The sequence below is a fragment of the Perissodus microlepis genome, chromosome 19 (assembly GCF_051167445.1).
Source record: "Perissodus microlepis isolate ML-2025 ecotype Zambia chromosome 19, ASM5116744v1, whole genome shotgun sequence".
Lineage (NCBI taxonomy): Eukaryota > Metazoa > Chordata > Actinopteri > Cichliformes > Cichlidae > Perissodus > Perissodus microlepis.
This window is the reverse complement of record NC_140479.1, coordinates 17,549,339-17,564,304: the sequence shown is the minus strand read 5'-3', so window position 1 is coordinate 17,564,304 and position 14,966 is coordinate 17,549,339. Positions and strand designations below refer to the sequence as shown.

The window sequence follows — 14,966 nt, the reverse complement described above, 5'->3', positions numbered from 1 at the left end:
ATTTGCACGCAAATGAGGATTTAAACTGAAATAACTAAACTAAAAATCCTCAAGTCATCTGTTTTTCAAGGCAGCAGAAGATCACAAAAATGTCCCTATTTGGGGCATGGACAGCATTTGAGCAAGTATAGACATCTATGTGTCACATGATTTGGTATAGTGGACTATATAAATAAGCTGAGAACAAATGCCAAAATATAAAATATATACTTTATTCTGGGGTTTCAGGGATACACCTGGAAATAGGGGGAAAAAAGCTTTTAAGAAGCCATTCTCTACTGCTCATCCAGGTCAGGATTGCAGCTGGGCTGGAGTGTATCCCAGCTGTTGTCGGGCAAAGGATTTAAGGATTTATAGGGTTTTCATTGTATTTCCAGCACATGTATTCTCACGAGCTGAAATTAAAATTTGCAATCATGTCAGGTTTTTCTTTTTATTATTTTAAATAGGAAATATTAAGTACAAATAAGACATAAAACAAACATGTGAAGAGGGTAGTGCAAAGACACAAGTGATTTATCACATCTGTTACCTCTGGCTGTAGCAGAGACTACAGAGCACCAGCAGAGTTTAAAAGTCTTACAGCCTCTGGGAAAAAGATCCTTCCTCAGTCTGGTGGTTCTGCTCTAGATCACAGCTTCCTGCCTGAAGGGGAGTCTTTTAAGAAAGAGGAGGCAATTTCCCTGCATCTGCTGGTGATGTCTGTGGTGGTGGTGGTGGTGGGGGCAGGTGCTACAAACAATAGTCTATGCAGCTTTCACCACCCTCAGCAGAGCCTTCATCTCTACAGAGAAGCTCCCATGCCACACAATAATGCAGAAGAGCAGGACACTCTCTCCCACACATCTATAGCAAGAGGACATTTGTAAGTCTATTGCAGGGCTGATGCTTAGAGACAGGAAACCATTCACCTTCACATCCACAACTACAGGCAGTTCAGAATCACCAGCTGAGCTAGCATGCCTCTTTTTGAACTGGAGTTGGAGGCTTGCAGAGTCACTCAGACATGCAAACTACACACAAAGGCCCTTTAAGAATCATTTAAATTAAATGATGGAATTACTGAGTTATATTCCAGATGCTATTGTGACACATCTCAGGAGTATTTGAAGGCTTGGGAACATCTTAAGATAAAACCTCATTTGTTTGGGGTGATATAAGAATTGTGCTATTTACAAGTATAGCTCGATTGTTTCAGTCTTCCCTGATTCTAGTGCATAGTTCAGAACTATATAGATTCTGCAGGCCTAGTGTTTTGATACTGACAGATGGCTCCTAAGAATTTAGTGAAATACATAAGAAAAGTGTAGCATATCGTTTGTTAGTATGGACTATATCCCCTGACAGTTCTATTGAAGTAAACGGATATAACAAACAGCAAGTAAGATGTGGAAAAAAACAAACATGTTTAACATAAAATTAAGCTCAGAAAGGGGTTTTCCTCCCTCTTTATTGATCGTCTCCCGAGCCACACTCCATTCCACTTGGTGGCGCCCCAACGCTGGCTTGTCAACAGACATTAAACACTAAAGAAGAAGAGCTTACACGCACAGCAATGATGGCGGCCATCAGTGTTGCTCGAAGCAGTTGCGGACTGATAAATGGTTTGAAGGTGTCCTTAAGGAGCGTAGCGCGAGTAAAATATGGCGCAGTATCGGTAACGGTACCGCAGACGAGTTTGCATCGGTCGTGCCGCTGGTACTCCGTCAGCCACCTGTCCGTTCAAGAGAGGATTGACCAGAAGCGAGAGGCGGCACTGCAGGGGGGAGGTCAGCAAAGGATAGAGGCACAACATAAAAGGGTAAAATCAGCTATCGCAGACCGAGGCTGTTATTTTTTATATTAACACATATTTCTTTTAATTGTATAATATCATGTGCTTCAAATTCATTGGCAGCCAGGAGGTTGGTGTTTTAAATGTCAGGCTCAGGGGCTTGTTTGTTTTGCTGGTCTCTCTCACACCTCTTAAACAAAAGTTTATTATTATCATTGTTATTATTTGTTTTAGCCCTGAAATGGTTAATTTTATTTAAACAACAAACTTCACAATAACAAATGTTTTTAAGGTATATGTAATGATTTATTTTATGAGATTGGGATAAACCTCTGACAATTAAACAGCTCACAAACTGGTAAGGGATTAAATAATAAGACCTGACAAATTAGGGAAGTAAACTCCTATAAAGAGGCAGCTTTGCTTGTGGTATGCAACACTTGAAACATTGATCTAAAGCAACCAGACATTTCAAAACCATAGCTTTTGCAGTGTGGCAGGCAAACTTTCTGATGGGTGACATATCTGATGCATGACTGTCCAGGGTAAGCTGACAGCCAGGGAGCGAGTGCAACTACTGCTTGACCCTGAATCCTTTGTAGAGACGGACATGTTTGTGGAACACCGTTGCGCCGACTTCGGCATGGAGCAGGACAGAAACAAGGTAACAGGTCGTGCACAAATACCTCTTGCAGCAGCGTGTTTCTTATTTTGCGACATTTTCAGGGAATTTTGATCATTTTTTTCTCTCATAGTTCCCTGGTGACAGCGTTGTGACAGGCCGAGGTAGAATCAATGGCAGGCTCGTTTATGTTTTCAGTCAGGTACAGTGTTCATTCATTGTACAGAAAACCTACATGTGGCAACTCGATTTTATGTGACAATCTCTTTGTCTTGCACTCTGTGTTTTTTGCAGGACTTCACAGTTTTTGGCGGAAGTCTGTCTGGAGCTCACGCACAGAAGATATGTAAGGTATACAGATGTTTCACAGTAACATTAAACATTGTGCTTGTCAGCTGTGAGCAAGTTAGCATCTGTATGGGTGTGTTTGTCTTTGGTCATTTCCTCATTTGATGTGCCACTTTTAAATCTGTGGTCAGATCATGGACCAGGCCATGACGGTCGGGGCTCCGGTAATCGGGCTGAACGACTCTGGAGGAGCTCGGATCCAGGAAGGAGTGGAATCTCTGGCTGGATATGCAGATATATTCCTGGTATTTCATTTATATATTTTTGTGCAGACCTTTTTCATGTAAATCAATTTAAAATGTCAAGTTTTGCACCTGATGATTTTTTGAGCTCAGAAGCTTGAAGCCCTACATTCTTTTCGGTTTAACATTCCATGTAAATGGCGGGAGTCATGTCCGTAAACTCATCATCAACAGCTGGTGTTGTATTTCTGACACTGTACGTGTTTTTGTTTCCAGAGGAACGTGATGGCTTCAGGAGTCATCCCTCAGATCTCCCTCATCATGGGTCCGTGTGCAGGAGGAGCCGTGTACTCTCCTGCTCTCACAGATTTCACCTTCATGGTTAAGGTATGTAGCTGACACAGTAAAATCCACTGTAGGTAAAATATTAGTTTTATGCTATTTAAGCTGCAAGAAATATGAAAAAGTCCTGAAATATTTTCAAACTGGCACGCAAATGCTATTTTGTGTTTAGAGAAGAGATGCATTCAATTCCAATAAGCACAGAAACATTTGTGTTTGTGTGTTTAGGACACGTCATACCTGTTCATCACAGGGCCTGATGTTGTCAAGTCTGTCACCAATGAAGATGTGACTCAGGAGGAGCTTGGTGGAGCCAAAACTCATACCACCGTGTCCGGTCAGACTCTTTTTTTTTTTTTTTTTTTTTTTAGATATGTGGATGTTGAAGAGTTTTGTAAACTAAGCTGTAGCAATCACTGGTGCTTTACCAGTACTGGATTTAGGTTTGTCACATTTACCAGTCTGAGCTGGTCTTGAGCCACCCTTCATTTCCACCTTCGGGGCGATCGTGTCTCAAGAGTTGGGAGTTTGCCTTGTGATCGGAAGGTTGCCGGTTCGAGCCCCGGCTTGGACAGTCTCGGTCGTTGTGTCCTTGGGCAAGACACTTCACCCGTTGCCTACTGGCGGTGGTCAGAGGGCCCGGTGGCGCCAGTGTCCGGCAGCCTCGCCTCTGTCAGTGCGCCCCAGGGTGGCTGTGGCTACAATGTAGCTTGCCATCACCAGTGTGTGAATGTGTGTGAATGGGTGGATGACTGGATGTGTAAAGCGCTTTGGGGTCCTTAGCTATACAAATACAGGCCATTTACCATTCTTTATGTTTTTCTTCCAAAGGAGCCAGGCTTTCTTTATATTTGTTTAAAGTGGTCGTGAGCAGTAGTTTTCCAGGATTTCTTTAGACATTGGCTGCTTTCTCTCATTTTCAGTCCTGACTTTTTTAAGAGAATTTAAGCACTTTGGCAGGCATAAAATTCTATGTTTTGCACTAAGAAGTGATTCCCAAAAACTGAATAAGTGTAGAACAAAACAAGAAATAATAGGCCTAAAAACTATTTGCTGCAAATAAACTGTATGTGAAAGTCATTAAGAAATTGGAAAAAAGAGACCTGACACAGTTTACAGCCATCTGTAAAATACAGTGGAGGATCTTTTGTGGTTTGGGGATGCATTTCAGCCAGTGGTTTTGGAGATTTTGTCTGAATTGATGGAATTATGAACACAGAAAATGAATGTAGTTCATGATGGATCCATTGTACATGACCATCTGGAAAGCATCTGATTGGCATGAACTTCATTTTTTAGTACAACGGTGATCCCTGCCAATTCAATAAAAGCATACCTAAATAGAAAAACACACAATGGAAGCTGGACCTCAACCTTAATGAAGCAGTATGGGAGAATGTTGACAGAGAATTGAACAAAAAGCTGCCAACATCCAAAGAAGAGCTTTGAATGTCCTTCAGGAATTCTGAAGACTACTTAAAGAAACCTTACTTAAGTTCATGCTGTGTTGAAAAACAAAGGTAGTCATACCAAATATTGACTTTCAGGCTTGTTAGAATTGTGCAAACCTGCTTTTGCTTTATGCAGTTTGTTTTCATTCTTGTTTGCATGTTTCTTTTGCCTATTTTCCCAGCACAATATACAGAAATGAGGGGTGGTTTAAGACTTTTTCACAGCATCTTTTTAAATCTGTTTAGCAAATGAAATCTAATCAAGGATTACTGCTCAAGTCAGGGTGTTTAACTCATCTGAGAGAAACTCTCGTTAAAATGTCTTATTGCTTTTTCGTAGGTGTGGCTCACCGTGCTTTTGAGAATGATATTGAGGCTTTGCGCAACCTGCGAGAGTTTTTCAACTTCCTGCCACTTAGCAATCAGGATCCCGCACCTATCAGGGAGTCCCATGACTCTAGGTAGGCAGTAACCTTTGCCCTCATTGAACTAATCACAAATCCCCTCCTTTTTTGTCTGATGTCTCATTCGTTTTTCAGCGACCGTCTGGTACCATCATTGGACAACATCGTCCCTTTAGAGTCAACTAAAGCCTACGACATGTTGGACATAATTCATGCAGTATGCGCACAAACATACACCTTCTAACATGTACTGCAACATCTCATTTCCTTTTTGTGTGTGTTTAAAAAAAGTTCTTTTTCTTATTCAGATAGTAGATGAGAGGGAATTCTTTGAGATCATGCCCAACTACGCCAAAAACATTGTGGTGGGATTTGCCCGTATGAATGGACGCACTGTGGGCATTGTGGGTAATCAGCCCAAAGTAGCTTCAGGTAAGAAAAATATGTGAATAGCTAACAGTTAAAAAAAAAAAAAAAACTCAATCCATTCAATCCATTTTGTACTTGTCTTCTTTGTCAGGCTGTTTGGACATCAACTCCTCAGTGAAGGGAGCCCGATTTGTTCGCTTCTGTGATGCTTTCAACATTCCCATCATCACGTTTGTGGACGTGCCAGGCTTCCTGCCAGGTATTCTTAGATAATATCCTCATGCATGTACACACAGGCTGCAGTTATGTGCAGGGCATGTTTGTCATGCTGAAGTTCATGATTTAATCGGTTTAGTTTAACGACCAGTGATTCTCTGGTGTGTTGGATGAGACTGAACAGACCACCTGTAGAAAATCTGATAGTCTGAACCCCTATCCAATAGAACTGCTGTGTTTTCTCTCAACAGGCACAGCTCAGGAGTACGGAGGCATCATCCGACACGGAGCCAAACTGCTTTTTGCTTTTGCAGAGGCCACAGTCCCAAAAATAACCATCATTACCAGAAAGGTGTGTGAGGTTTCTATTGCACATCTGGCTCAGCTGTTTGTTGTATAATGCCCTGCCTACAAAAAGCACCTCCAAGTTCAGTGAAATTAAACTGCCACGTTGAACTGTGAGCAGTGATGATAACTTTTTCAGAATAAAAGCCTCTGTAATAATTTCACTGGAATCTTTAGCCTGAATCACCTACAAAAAAAACAAACTTAACTTAGCATTTTATCAGTTTTGATTATTTTACATCTGCATTCATTTACTGTCTGAAATGCTGCTTGTTGCTGAATTAATCCTTTTATTTTGGTCTTTGCATCCCAGGCGTACGGAGGAGCCTATGATGTGATGAGCTCAAAACACTTGAGAGGAGACGTGAACTACGCCTGGCCTACAGCTGAGGTCGCCGTCATGGGTGCCAAGGTACACATTACCTCTAGGTTTTTTGTTTGTCCCTTTCTCTCTGCTTCCTTTATTTTTACAGTTTTAATTTCTTTTTTTTCCTCAGGGTGCCATTCAGATTATCTTCAGAGGAAAGGAGAACCAGGCAGAAGCAGAGGCTGAATACGTGGAGAAGTTTGCTAACCCTTTCCCAGCTGCTGTCAGAGGTAAATCTGCTTTTTTTTTCTGACTGTTCCTGCTCTTTATCTGCTGACAGTGTATACGCCAACAAACCGAGTACATCTTTATCCGACTGTGCTTGTTTTAGGTTTTGTGGATGACATCATCGAGCCAGCGACAACTCGCAAAAAGATCTGCCAAGATTTAGAGGTGCTAGCCAGCAAGAAGCAGGTCAACCCCTGGAAGAAGCACGCCAACATTCCTCTGTGAAAATGTTCTCCACACTAACACTATGGAAAGGCATTTGTATTGACTTTTACATTTCAAATGAAATGGGGGTTTTTGCAGACAGCAGACTCAGTTTTCACTGTTTTCTCTCACCCACCTTTAACAGTACCTCGTGACATTGGGAGCCTGTCTATTAGATTTAGTTTACCACTCCACTGAAAGCAGCAAGTGAAGATCACTCCTGATTTCTGTTAAGTATAATTGATTTTGTATTTGGAGGAAATACTAGAGCACTCGCAACAAAATCAGGATGTGTATCTTTACTACTTTATAGTTTATATTAAATCCCTAAAAATATCTGAAATAAATTACCCTGTGGTCACACACAGCGGTCATATTGGCAACTACTGTTGATATGGCTATCTAAGAGGCCAGAGATTTAGTGTTAGCAGCAAATGCAAACATACTAAAGTTTGTTATCATGTGCAATGTTTTCAGAGTTGTTCATATACTATATATCAGTTTTTTACAGTTCGGTGCTTTCAAAAAGCACCTAAAGCATTTGATGTCCTCCATTTAGGTCAAGGAGACGTCCTTACCAACAGGAACTGTGCCTTTTCTCTGTGGCAGGCTCTGTACTGTCATCTGTAAAATAAATCATGGCCTCAATATTCTGCGTGTTTATTCATTTTCTTTGTTTTAAAGGTCATGATTGCCAGAGACGCTGGATCATATCTGGTGGAATCTCAGACATTCTTTTAAGTGTGCATGATCAGATCCAGCTCCCACAACAGACACACAATGGGATGGAGCTGGTGTAGTCTCATAGTTTAAGGGTAAATGGACATAGCTGAACCGGTCAGTTTTCAACGACTTAAAGGGCATAAAGTCTGAGGGCCAGCCTGTGTACAAAACTGATGAACTACACCTCTTAATCGATACATTTTGACTGTTTTTTTTAAATTTAATTTAGTTTCAGTTTCCATAGTCAACTATGTGTGTCCATCAATACATCATCAGGCAAACTATAACATTTTTACTAAACTATCAAATACTAAAATTAAGGATATGGGTTAGCTAAAATATTTTAAATCTAATTTTAGTTGACTCTTGGTCACCGTTCTGGCTTTGGCCTCTGTGTTCCAGTGAATCTTAGTGTTTCAGCTTGCCAAGGCATTATGGACAATTCTATCCTTCCAACTTTGTGTAGACAGTTTGAGGAGACACATTTTCTATTGTAGCATGACTGTAACCTACTAAACAAAGCAGGGTCAATAAAGGCATAGTTGGATGAGTCTGATGTGGAAGAACCGGACTGACCCATGCAGAGCTCTGACCTTAACCCCCATCAAACACCTTCAGTTTGAACTAGAATGGATACTGTCAGCCAGGACGTGTCGTCTAACATCCAGGTCAGACCTCAGAAATGCTCTTCTAGATGAATGGGCAAAAAAGTCATGCATAGGTGGCTTAAGACTGTTGTCTATATATTGTACCTTCGGTTAATGTGTGCCTATTCAGAAGACCTATAAGATATAAAACTAGGACTCTGACAAAGGCCTAATATATTCAATAATCTAAAAAAAACCCCGAAATCCATATTGTGGTTTTAAGGAAGGTTAACTGTTCATTCTAGCTGTATCAAGCTGTATCTGACAACAACAGACACCAGCCCATGAATTGATTACAGATTTTATTTTATTAAAAAGAATTTAGGTTCACAGAAAAAAAACAAACAAACAAACAGGCTTTTACAGTATTTTGGGGCAAATGATGTCAACTGCACTGCAGAAAAGATCCAATTGTCTTTGATTTTTACAGGACTGCAAACCAGCCAGTGAATAAAGGTTGTAAATATTGAACTGGGGGGGTGGAGGCATGGCTGAACACATTCAAAACACATTCAAACAAATCTGTCATACATAAAGATCCATCACTGCACTGGATATGAACAACAAGTCTTCCATCTTCTGAGTCCGTTAACACTGATTGCAGGTAGCAAAATGTTTTCACCTGTAAAATGAACAAACTGAAGAGTAATAGTGAACTGCGAAACGATTGCAATCAGACCTACAGCGCTTGGAAGCTGGTATCATCGGTATCCGTTGGATATGACTTACAGGTGTGGAGGGGAGGGGCTAGAATATACTTTTTAGTATGTAGGCCACAATTTGGCAACAAACAAGGTACATATTCAAGAAAAAGCTGTACAAACATCAGACAAAAACAAAAACACACTTGATTTAAAACTTTAGTACTAAAGCTACAGAATTGAAAATATGTCTTTTTTTTTTTTTTTTTAACTTTTTTTTAATTAGTTCAAAAAGCCGTTATTTAGGGGATGGAGGGTTGTGTGTGCAGAAGATTTAAGGTGTGGATTCTCTCCGTAGTCGGTCAGATGTGCATCTTCACTGTTAAATAACACAACTCTCTCTTTGCTTTGACACCACATGCACACACGGCAGCTACATCACGTCCTCCAGGTCGGTGTACAGCTGTTGACCTCTGTGTGCACATCCCACTGCCTAACCGAGGTCACCACCAACACTTCACACGCATATCACGCACCAGCACCAACACATACGACGACTCAGAGATGGCAGAGAGAGGAGACGGGGCAGTGGGTGGTATTAAGAGCAAAGATATAGAACATTTAGTTGGATTTAAGATGGGGTGAAGTGCAACACCAAAAGAGGGGGGTGGGGGGCTGTACAGAGTGTTACGCTGCAGACTGGGAGCCGAAGCGAACAACTGTACATGTGTGTAACGGGGGGAAGCGAGGGGGGAGGGCTGTAAAAACTGCGAGTACTCGTCGGCCGGCTGCAGGATTATGCAGCCAGAGCGCCATCAGAGGTACTGCTAACAAGTGCTAAACCAACAGGCTGAAGAGGAAGAGGAGGAAGAATACAAGCAGGACAAGGCTCTTGAATAGTTCAGACTACACTGTGGATCCTCCGATCCGCCTGACTGAAGAGGGCGGATCCTCGCCTCCAGGTGAGATCCTGCAGTTTCAGAAGATCCTCTTGAAAAGCATCCTTCCATCATGTCTTACAGAGAAAGAAAAGTACTTCAAAAATGATTTTTTTCTTCATCTTACGAGTCTTGATTGGCAGGTGATCTGGGCTAAACCTTCCTCTTCTGTTTACTCCTGATTAGCATCCTGATCTTAGGATCTTTTCCAGTTTCCAGATCAGAACATGGGCATGCTGAATCCCTGGAACAATGAAGATGAGAAAGTCAGAAAACCTTCCCCCCCAAAAAAAAGAAGAAGAAGAAAAAGTACATGCTCTATATAAAAAGTGCAGCAGTGTTTGCTCTTTTGCTACTGAAGTTCACTTTATATGCAGGGACTTTAAAATCTCACCTTTATGTCTGTACTGTGAAAAAGCCAAAATGCTTTCAGAATAACTTAATTAATTTTTAATCAGTGAAACTGAATTTGATGCTTAAAATTGTTGGTTTGCTTAGCCATTTCTAAGATCAAAAGTTCTTAATTACCACGAGAATTAACTAAAATACACTTTGATGCCAGAATTTTGGTAAAAATATTCCAAATGTGAACAGGTGTTATTGTTCCAATGGCAACTTTTCAGAAACTATCCATCCAACTTTAATCAAATTGTGCTGATTGATGAAATGCGTCTATTTGACCTCTACTCTGGCTTTGGATTTGACCTTCTTAGAAGCAGGAACTGAAATCCGCTGGTGCAAATTTACAGTACTTATTTTTAAAAAATACTAAAATAATACTTTTCATCATTAAATAGTCTGTTTGTGGAACATCTATAAGTGAAACCTGCATGTCTATATGTCATAATATTGTGTGTGCATTGTTAGATTGAAAGCACATGTGTAGGAGAAAAAAAAAGCCCTTGTTTGAATTAGTGAAACTACATAAAAAACTTTAAGTGCTCAGCTAAAGTAAAAAAAATAAATAACCATAAACAGATGACATAGAAGACATAAGCTTATAATCTGTGATTAATGCACATGAGTGTAACGTATGGAAAAATTATATATCTTGGAAATGTTAGCCGATCAGATATATTTTAAACAGAAGCTGAAATTTGTTGACCAGTGTAACGTTAGAGAAAGGACTTCTTTAAATCAGTTTTTCTGTGCTTTTGAATGCTTAATTTATCCTCTTATCCTTTATTTTTATTTTGTTCAGTTTTCTTTTCGATATTTAGTTGGCAAATCATCACTTACCGACTCGTCTTCAATCATCGCTGCAGAGTCAAAGAAGTCCGGTCTTAATTCTGCTCTTTCACGTCTGTTCCTTGAAGGTGGCTGTAAAAGGTCAAATATTTTGTAAGAAGCCATGTCACAACCAGAACAAGAAAAAACCCCTGAAACCTCGTATCAACTAAATGAATAGTTTATAACTGACCAGGTCGATCACCATGGTGTCTTCAAACTCCTCGTTCATGTCCTCCAGCTGGCCCCGCGATGACATCATCACATCTTCAAAGATTGGCTCTGCGTCATCCTCCATCAGCCCACGCCTGAAAGGGAATGCCAGGTTATGATATTTTGGTTACTGTGACTTTTAGGGTGGATAAAGGTTTGGACAGAATTTGTGTTTCCACTTTTACCCAACATCTTCACAGTACGCTTACGGTTTATGAGCAAAATACACACTTACACAGTCTGCCGGACGCCCTGATTGCTGCGAGACTTGATGTAGTTCATGCCTGTTCGGTCCTTCCTATTCACCTCTTCTATCTTCTGCTGGCCGAGCCATGACATCTGCATCTGAGGACTGAGGACAAACGAAGACACATGTCCATTAGTTCTGCTGCTGTCTTGTAACTTTAAAAACTGGGCTAACATTTCTATGTGCATGTGCACCTACGGACAACATGTGCATGAACCCACTTGTGTACGTAATCGTTCTCTGATCCTGGCTCTGAGTCTGGGTCAGGCATGTGCTCTGCTGGTCTGTTCTCTCTGAGGACTGTTGAGGTGAGCTGAGGAGTCTGAAGTGCCCCGGGTGTCTGCAGGGTGTCATTGCGCATCATCCACGAGCCCTCTACGCTACTCTCCTCTGAATATGAAGCAAACAGAGTAATTTCAGTTTCACCAGCAGGAGTAAGTGTCTCATCTCCTTTAAGAGATCAAGTTCAGTTAAGCCACCCCAATAAAATGGGCAATCCTTCATCTCTGCTCACCCTCAATACGTTTCTTGTGGAGTGGCGGTCGACCCTTCTTGCTGCGGACTGAGCCAGTCTTGCTGCTTGAGCCTGACGTAACAGACATGTGGTCCTCGTCTCCTCCTGTCAGCAGGCTGTTTCTGTAGGAAATCAGCGGCAGCCACACGTCCTCCCGACGCTCTGACATCGATTCTGACATGAACTTCTCCAGGTACGAGTGGCTGTGGAGGCAGAAGCATTTTATAGCATTATCCTTTTTCTTTGTAAGTAATAAAACATGGGCTGGAGTGTTAGTGGTGTCATAGTGTGGTTTGCACCGTTGCCTAACAAGCGAAAGATTGCTGGTTTGATCCCGGAAGGAGACACAAATCCTGTTGGGGTTTTGTCAGGAAGGCCATCCAAAATAAAAACTGTGCCGAATCAAACATGTGGAGCTACCAGCTGTGGTGACCCCTTGTGAATAATGGAGCAGGGGAACATAGGTATATAAAAGCTGGAGTATTAGCTGATGATAAATTGGATAGAAGTACTTACACAGTCTTTTTGTCCTGGCGGATTAATTTCGAGGAGAATTCACTCAGGACTTCCAGGAAGGCCAAGTTTATAGGAGGAAACTCTGGTCCTCGAGGATTCTGGTACTTAAATGCAAACTCTATTCCATCCCTGACACAATGGAAAGACAACAGAGAGGAGAAACAATGAGAGATGGCAATAAAGAAAGCAACACAAAGTTACACGAGTACTACAACTTTCCAAACAGTTGGTGTATATAACAAAGACTCTTTTAACCTCAATCTATCCTTATTAATTATTAACGGTGCATTTTTTGTACTAACTTAATTCATGTAACTTTAAAAGCAAATAAAAACTGTCTGCTTTATGCTTCCTACGTGATTCTAAAACTGGTCGGTAAAAGTTTACTCAACATTTTGCTCCCAGGCTTGAATAAGTTGTTAAAATGATTTAATTTCACATCCCGAACATGCAAGAATTAACCAAAATCCTGCATCAATTATTGGCATTTCAATGTAAAGACAAATTGGAATCACTCATACTCTTTATGCTAAAAGTATCAATCTACAGCTTCCGTTTACAGAGACACCACAGCGCTCGTGATCTCACTTGTGTAGCGTGGCGACAGCCTCTCTGGTCTTGATCTGATCCAGGCCAAAGGTGAGGGCAAAGCGCCGGGCGAGCTCCTTGATGCCGCTCACGTGAGAAGACGTTCGGTCCAGGTTGGGACCCTGATCCTGCAGCAGCTCGTTGAACAGCTGCAACACACATATGAGTGCATAGGAGTTAGTGGGTATGCACAGGAGAGCACTCGTAACTTTAAGAGTACACAGAAGGAAGCTGTGTAAAAAGCACCATCACTGTCTCACCTGCTGCAGACTGAGGATGAGTGTCTTGGCACAGAGGATTTTGTCCGTCTGTCTGGTTTTACTGAGAGTCTCCTTGATGATGTCGCCATAGTCATTATAATACTGAGGCAGAGAAACGAAACTGTTAATTCGCCCAAGTTGTCTGAATTAATGCACTGAATCTCATATCACACCCAGATTTGCATCAAAGGTAAATTTAGGTGAATTAAAACCATTTTTTTTCAATTCCACAGTAAATCAGCTCCATTGTTGTCTCAGAAGTAGCCACATTTATATCATAACGCTAACATTAACATAACAGTGTCAGAGCGAAACAAAGATATTGTTACTAGTACTGAAATTCTTGTGATGGCTTTTTATCTCACCATATTTGTTTTTTTCCAAAATTTTCTCTCTTTTAAACTATCAGCTGGTTATTATTTTTCAGCATGCATGCTACATACAAACCTTCATATAGTGTTTGAAGATGTCAGCAGCAGCAGGCATGTCTACAATGTCGTAGATGATGAGTTTACAGAAAGCTGCAAGCAGGTTTCTCCTCTTATGGAGAGCCTCGATCTTGTTGGCTTCATCCTCCTCATCTCCCTCTGCAGGCACAAAGACAGTAGTGGACAACAATGACAAAGCTCCCTACCTTCTCTCAACCTTTAGTAACAGTTAAAATCTTCTTGGATCTGAAACAGAAACCACAACATGATCCGATCTAACTTCTCTCTCACCCATGCTCTGGCTCTCATCATCCTGGTCGATGAAGACGTGGTCTAAGACGAAGTTTAGCAGCTCGTTTTGCAGAGTGCTGTCTGGGTTAAACACCAGTGGCTGGAGGCCCTCTCTGCCACCAGAAATCAGCTGGTGACTGAAGATCATCAACAGGTCACAGAGAAGCATGAATGCCTAAACAAGAAACAGCAATATTGTCACAGCTTGATCAAAGAGTCAATATAAAATATATTATATAAATATAAAAAACAAAATAATGATATGTAGAGATAACAGAAAACATGCATCCTTTACATAAATCGAGAGACAACGTTGATTTCAAAGCTCTTCTATTACTCGTGACACAATAGCATCTGTTACCTGCTCTTTAACCGGTGTGTTGACATTGGACAGGCACTGCTGACACACTGCCAGGAAAGACTTGACCACTCTCCTGAGAGCCACCAGGTCATCCTGCACACAGGGAGCATCACACAGACATTGATAATCAGCCAAAATAATGAGTACTTTAGCAAGAGTCACTAATGAACAGCTGTGATAGTCAGGCTAGCTGTCTTTGTCATCCTATCAGTATGAATGAAGGAATATTATGAATAATAATTCAGCAACACTTTTGATGTTTTCAACAATGTTTCAGAAAAGTTATATCCTATAATGGGAGCTGAAGTCTTTGTAAGGTGTTTAAGTGTTAAATGAGACAGATTTGGGGTGAGTCCCAGACTGAGGACTGGGGCTGTCTGACAGTGAGATGGATTTCTACACTAAGCCACCCCGCTCTGCAGAAATACAGATAAGCTCTTGTCCCTCTGGGCCACTGATGCTTAGACATGGCAGCATTCACTCTGAGCCACTGACCAATGATAAAGCTAAACTCTGAGTG

At 41.2% G+C, this 14,966-nt stretch overlaps 2 protein-coding genes across 2 annotated transcripts in view; one reads left to right on the top strand and one right to left on the bottom strand.

The window, feature by feature from the left end:
• The first annotated feature begins 1,518 nt into the window (after positions 1-1,518).
• pccb (propionyl-CoA carboxylase subunit beta) lies at positions 1,519-7,500 on the top strand. The gene is made up of 15 exons (XM_084914271.1): positions 1,519-1,801; positions 2,319-2,438; positions 2,530-2,598; positions 2,691-2,747; positions 2,876-2,989; positions 3,203-3,313; positions 3,497-3,605; positions 5,060-5,180; positions 5,259-5,340; positions 5,432-5,555; positions 5,644-5,751; positions 5,960-6,060; positions 6,367-6,465; positions 6,551-6,650; positions 6,752-7,500. Exons 1-15 carry the CDS (start codon positions 1,556-1,558, stop codon positions 6,871-6,873), a joined length of 1,683 nt encoding a protein of 560 aa, XP_084770397.1. The 5' UTR covers positions 1,519-1,555; the 3' UTR covers positions 6,874-7,500.
• Positions 7,501-8,511: 1,011 nt separating this feature from the next.
• The window catches only part of stag1a (STAG1 cohesin complex component a), a 41,707-nt gene continuing 35,252 nt past the window's right edge, over positions 8,512-14,966 (bottom strand). Inside the window, exons 21-32 of the mRNA XM_084914270.1 lie at positions 14,447-14,539; positions 14,086-14,260; positions 13,814-13,953; positions 13,367-13,468; positions 13,107-13,255; positions 12,519-12,647; positions 12,003-12,205; positions 11,710-11,878; positions 11,477-11,593; positions 11,222-11,336; positions 11,041-11,121; positions 8,512-10,045 (exon numbers count right to left, since the gene is read on the bottom strand). Of these exons, the coding sequence (XP_084770396.1) occupies positions 10,022-10,045; positions 11,041-11,121; positions 11,222-11,336; positions 11,477-11,593; positions 11,710-11,878; positions 12,003-12,205; positions 12,519-12,647; positions 13,107-13,255; positions 13,367-13,468; positions 13,814-13,953; positions 14,086-14,260; positions 14,447-14,539 (1,497 nt within the window). The 3' untranslated portion in view covers positions 8,512-10,021. The remainder of the gene's footprint in view (positions 10,046-11,040; positions 11,122-11,221; positions 11,337-11,476; positions 11,594-11,709; positions 11,879-12,002; positions 12,206-12,518; positions 12,648-13,106; positions 13,256-13,366; positions 13,469-13,813; positions 13,954-14,085; positions 14,261-14,446; positions 14,540-14,966) is intronic.